This window comes from Stegostoma tigrinum, chromosome 11 (genome assembly GCF_030684315.1).
Source record: "Stegostoma tigrinum isolate sSteTig4 chromosome 11, sSteTig4.hap1, whole genome shotgun sequence".
In the NCBI taxonomy this organism is placed as follows: Eukaryota; Metazoa; Chordata; class Chondrichthyes; order Orectolobiformes; family Stegostomatidae; genus Stegostoma; species Stegostoma tigrinum.
This window is the reverse complement of record NC_081364.1, coordinates 28,110,162-28,116,161: the sequence shown is the minus strand read 5'-3', so window position 1 is coordinate 28,116,161 and position 6,000 is coordinate 28,110,162. Positions and strand designations below refer to the sequence as shown.

General features: G+C 42.5%; 1 protein-coding gene across 2 annotated transcripts in view; it reads left to right on the top strand.

The window, feature by feature from the left end:
• Nucleotides 1-4,325: 4,325 nt before the first annotated feature.
• fam120c (family with sequence similarity 120 member C) overlaps nucleotides 4,326-6,000 on the top strand; it is a 124,425-nt gene continuing 122,750 nt past the window's right edge. For both annotated transcript variants that reach the window (XM_048547917.2, XM_048547916.2), the window contains exon 1: nucleotides 4,326-5,094. In XM_048547917.2, coding sequence (XP_048403874.1) covers nucleotides 4,621-5,094 — 474 coding nt within the window. In that variant the 5' untranslated portion in view covers nucleotides 4,326-4,620. The remainder of the gene's footprint in view (nucleotides 5,095-6,000) is intronic.

The window sequence follows — 6,000 nt, the reverse complement described above, 5'->3', positions numbered from 1 at the left end:
CCCCCTCTTAATGAGTATACAGTCCATTTAGAAATAAAAATCCTACCGGAAAAATCATCCATTCATAAGCAATTGAAGTTATTAAAGGAAGTGATAAATTAAAAGATGCTTATATTGTCAAGAAGTGTAGTTATTCCTGAGGATTAGGTAGGCTTTGGAAACAAACAGCATCATCAAAAATTTCACTGAAAAAATGAATATCATGAGAATAAAACAGTTTGTAATTTCAACAAGAGTAAGACGCAAGCTGCTAAAGTAAATATTGATTCCCTTGCAGCTTGAGAAAAGAAATTCGAACTAATTTGAAAATAGTAGAGATAATTCAAATATTTAGCCCAATCCAGAAATAGTTAGAAACCCATGGATCTAAACAAAGGAACTTAAATTAGTTATTAAAAAAGCAAAGGTACAGTAGAATGTAAGGGGACTAAACATGGACAGATTCCCTGGATCTGAGTGCCCATATTCTAGAGTTTTAAAAGAGAGGGCTGTAAAGATGGCACTTGCATTGCTCCAAAATTCCCTAGATTCCAGTGGATTGGAAGAATCCAAAAGTAACTTTCAAGAAAGAAGGGAGAGAAAATGGGGAACAGGACACTTAGCCTGATATCAGTTGTTGGAAAAATTCTGGAAGCCATTAATGTAACTGGCAGAGTGGATGAAGTGGAACCAGAAGTTGCATATTTGAATTTTCAGAAGGCGTTTGATAGTCAAGGTGAAGTTTCTTGGAGTTTGGGATAATAACATAAGGAATTAGAACATGAGTATGCTATTCAGGCATCAAGCCTGTTCCACCATTCAATGTAGTTATAGCTGATCCTATATCTCAATGGCATACTTCCACATTTTCTCCATGCTCCTTGACACTTAGCCTCTATATTATCTATTACTTTCTTAGACATATTCACGAACTTGGCACAGTTCATAGATTCTGTGGTAGAGAATCCCACAGCTTAACCACCCTCTCAGTAAAGACGTTTCTCCTTATCTCAGTCTGAAATGGCTTCCTGCTTTCCAAGACCATGACTGCTTATTCTGGACACGTTCTGGCTGGGGGAAGCATGCATCCTGCATCCAGTCTGTGGAGCCCTGTCAGATGTTTATATACTTTAGTGAGATTCCCTTTGATTCTTCTAACCTCTATTGAACATATACCCAAACTCTCCTTGTAGACAAACCCACCATTGCCAGGAATCAATCTTGTGAAGCTTCACTACACTCCCTCTATGGCAAGGATTCGTCAAAAAAGAAAAGAAAAAGAATAAATGAGTCATTTTCATATTGACAGGTTATTACTAATGGAATTTCACAAGAATTAGTGCTTTATCCTCCGGTATTTGTGACTTACTTCAAGAGCTGAGTGCAATATCTTTAGGTTTTCTGACGATACAAAGTGCAATGTGAAAGTAAACTATGAGGGCCTTAGAAATTTAATGAGGTACGTGAATAAAAGTATTCCTCACAGCAATTCAGTCCTAATAAATGCAATGTCTACGCATGATCGGGGTGAAGGGAATCATGAGACAGCACATAGCCCCCAAGTATTGTGGCTGCTGCCAGAGTAGTCGGCATTCACTGACTCATTCTATACAGGTTTGCCCGTGAAACCCACATTTAGGACCAGTTGCCATCTTCCAGGTTAATACTAGGCCTGCAGAGGCATATGCATGTAACCAATAGCTTCTTGCACCAATGTAAATTTGCTAGTTTGGCAAAGTCACATGTTTGGGTTTTTGCTTTTTCCTCTGCTGTCTGCTAAGAGAGAAAACTATGAAGTCTGCTTCATTACCATGAAGAGAATCTGTCCACTGCATTGTAGACCAATGCCATCATTTCACAGCTCTTTGTTCAATCTCTTGGAAAGATCTGAAGTGTAAAGAAATGGAGGGCCACGCTGATTTTCCTGGCCACTGGCTGCACTATCTTTGCCCTGCTCTGTGGCTGCAGATCAGTTTATAGGAGATGGCTTTGTTAAGTCATCTGTTTTATGAAATACTGCTGCCTTATTCACTGCTCCTTACTGATGTGGTGGCAGGCAAAGACACTTGATTTGGGTAGGGATTTCGATTCCAGGCCCTGAATTCTCACTCATTTCAAGGTTCTGGGAATTTAAAATGACAATTTATGGACCAGATCAAAAATTGATGCTGTCATGATGTGCCCACTCTACATGTTTCTGGCACTTGCAGAACACATCTGTACTTTTGCCATAATATTTATGGTGTGCCAGAAGCAATATAGCCATAATTTAGATGTTGTGAGTTTTCATACCACCGGCACAGACATGGACGTGAAATTTGAAGCCACTGCAGAAGCGTGTAGATACTGAAGGTTGAATTGGTGGTCAAGAAGTTGGATTATAATGTGATGAAATTTGAGGTCATTCAAATTGGTACAAAAATGTTTGGTGAAAAATACTCCATATTGATGTCCATTTAGATTTGAATGTTATAATATACAGAAATTGTTAACATGTAGGTGCAGATAGCAATTAGGAAGACAAATTTTCTTCATTGCAAATGTGTTGGACTAAGGTAAAGCTGGTGGCGGTTTAACCTGTGTTTGAGGAGAGTCCTTCACTGTAACCATAACCAGTACGAAAACTGAACCCACCTTGTTGGCGGAAACCAGTCATCCAGCCAACTGAACTGACTGAGATAGTAGGAACTGCAGATGCTGGAGAATCTGAGATGACAAGATGTAGAACTGGATGAACACAGCAGACAATGCAGCATCAGAGGAGCTGGAAGGTTGATGTTTTGGGCCTAGAACCACCTTCAAAAAGGGTCTAGACCCGAAACGTCAGCCATCTTGCTGTGTTCATCCAGCTCTACACCTTTTGAACTGACTGAGCTCTGCTTTGGAGTACAAGACTAAGGAAAACCTTGCAACAATTATCCAGGACTGGAGACGAATATCGAGCCATTTAAGAAAGTGTGATATGAGAGAGTTTCCATTTAGGCTTGTGAATCTTTGACAGTGCTGAGGCATAAAGAATTCCAATGTCCAGTCATTGTGTATATTCAAGACCAGGTTTCACAGATTATTTTAAACATTACAGAGAATTAGGTTGGAGTGTACAGAAAGTGAGATTGAAGTCAAAAGGTCAGCCAAGATCTTAATAGCAGAAGCAGGTAGAGGGACTGCATGGTCATTCCCATTTATTACATTTTTTAAATATTGGAAGTACTGCAGAATAGCTTATTACTTATTTGACATAAGTATCTTAAATACAATATTCAGTATTATAAGTAAAAAGATCTTGATTGAGCATTTATTTCCAACAGAAAACACTTGCAAAAATATTTGTGTTCTAGCTCCAGAATGAAATTGAATCTTACCCAATCTAAATAAAAAAAACTGACAGAACTACAAATGCTGGAAATCAGAAACTAAATCAGAAATTGCTGGAAAAAGAACCCAGTGATTCTCCTTCAGAACTTCAGTTCTGAAGTCACTGCCAATTCCAATCACTGGATGCAAAACATTTAACTGATTTTTCTCCACAAAATGCTACTCGACCTGCTGAGGTTTTCCAGCAATTTCTGGTCTTGTTTCTTACCCAGTTTAAGTTGCCTTCAATTTCCACATGATGTTAATGAGAAATGGCAATATTTCTCTTCGATCATTCTGTCAACTATTTCCACTTTCATGAGATTGTTCAACTCCTACCCACTTCAGTTCATGTGCTATCTGCCACTGAAACCTCATCTATATCTTTTCTACTGACCTTTCCATTAATTATGGCTGATCTCTGACATTCCATCCTTTTATAGTTCTGAGGCCGGCCAAAGCTATGCTGCCGATTCCTAAATTGCACTGCATTCAAGCCCATTATTCTTAAGGCTGGCCCTTTCCTACTTTAGGAATATCCTAATTTAGATTATTCTGCTGTTAATAACTATGCCCTTATTGCTTGGTGTTGTATTTTGCTTTATTATAAAGTCTTGGGATGGGCTATTGTTCCTGGCTTTTTTTAAAAAAGTACAACTACTTGATGGGTACTGGAAATCTGACACTAACTTGCAACGTTAACTCTTGCTTCTAACTGGCTAGACCTGAGCATTTCTAACATTTTTGCATTGGTATAAAGATTGTTGTGATCTGACAATTTTGCCAAATCCCATTCTCACGCAACAGTTTGATAAAGGGGGAATACAATGATGGTTTGGCATATTGCTTATTTTAACTTTACAAATGTGAAGTTTGAGATGGATTAGGCCCGGGCTGTCCTTGGTGATTGACAGCCGCTCCTGAACGTGACCTCGGAGTGGGGGAGCGCTGACGTCAGGGCAGCGCGGGCAGTGCGCCTGCGTGCTGGCTCTGACAGACATGGCGCCGTAACAGCACATGGCGGCGATCGGTGCGGTGACTCTCAGCGACTGGCAAAGTGCGGTCAAATCCCATCGAAAGCCTCCCTGCAGCACTCGCAGCTCGGACAAGGAGGCGTGCCGGTGATCCGCACTCCCTGTACTTTTCCCCCAATCCCTCCCCTCCTCCCCAAACCTTCCTTTCCCCGGTTCCTGTTTTTTCCCCCTCCTCCTCCTGCTTGCGGCCCTCCTTCCCTGGGCCGGCCTGTCTCGTACCTGGACAGCGCGTGAGAGCGAGCGAGCAAAGGCCATGGGGGTGCAGGGCTTTCAGGAGTACATCGAGAAGCACTGCGCCAGCGCCGTGGTGCCGGTGGAGCTGCAGAAGCTGGCCCGGGGGAGCCTGGTGGGTGGAGGCCGCAACCGGCCTCCGCAGACCCCGCTCCGCCTGCTGGTGGACGCCGAGAACTGCCTGCACCGCTTGTACGGCGGCTTCTACAATGACTGGGTGAGTGGCGGCCAGTGGAACCACATGCTCAGCTACCTGGCCTCGCTCTCCAAGGCCTGCTTCAGCGGCAACATTGAGCTGGTGGTGTTCTTCAACGGCGCACTGGAAAAACCCCGCCTCCACGAATGGGTGAAGAAGCAGATCAACGACAGGCAGACGGCCCAGCAGATTATGAGCCACGTCCAGAACAAAGGCACCCCGCCGCCTAAAGTCTGGTTCCTGCCTCCCGTCTGTATGAGCCACTGCATCCGGCTCGCCCTCCTCCGCTTCCGTGTGAAGGTAAATGCCCGACGACAGGTCAAAACCCCAAGCCATTTGTCCGATTAGAGTTTTAATTGTACTAATTAGTCCAATTGTTCAACCTAACTTGTTGGCGGAATCCCCAACCTCGGTTTGCATTTGTATTGCCCCGATCGGCCTTTGGTGTTTCAGGTACCGGTTGGAAGCCAAGATTGGATACTCAACATGTCATTCAATTGGAGGGGTTCACGGGACTTCCGCCGGCAGTGTTGGATGGTTAAAATATCTCTAGCAGTCTCAAGGCCTGTGGAATAACTGACTCTGAGACACATTAATACGCACAAAGTCTTAGCGTCGTGTTGTCGAGACTAGTCACTGAAAAATGTAGTTATAATTTCATAGAAAAAGTGGCAAATAAATGTGCCTTTCACTCCAGTCAAAGGAACCCCAGGGCTTATAACCAATGAAGTGCACGAAGTGTAGTTAACTGTTAATCAGGGAAATGTGGCAGTCAGTTTGAGCACAAATAAGTGAATGATAATCTATTTTCTTTCCAAAAAGTACTAGACTCAGTGGGTCTGGCAGCATCTTTGGAGACAGAAAAAAGTTATCGTTTCGAATCCAACACAGCTGTTAGTTGCAAAGTTTGGACTCAGTGGTGTTCACAAATCTGCAAAGTTTCTCCAGCAGTTTGTTGTTATTTTATTTCCAGGATCCGCAATATTTTTGCTTTTGATTCTTTCATTGTTGGTTGAAGTTTAAGTATTGGCCAGAAGAATGCTCAGTTTTAGAAAAGTGTTATGGGATTTTTTTGGTGTACAGTACCAAATCAGGCCTTGGTTTTAAATGTATATTGAAGTGTCAGCTCAGGATGTATCCTTCAATTTTATGAGTGAAGCGAACATCTGGGTACTCTGGGCAAGGAGTACTTCCAATGAATCTTGG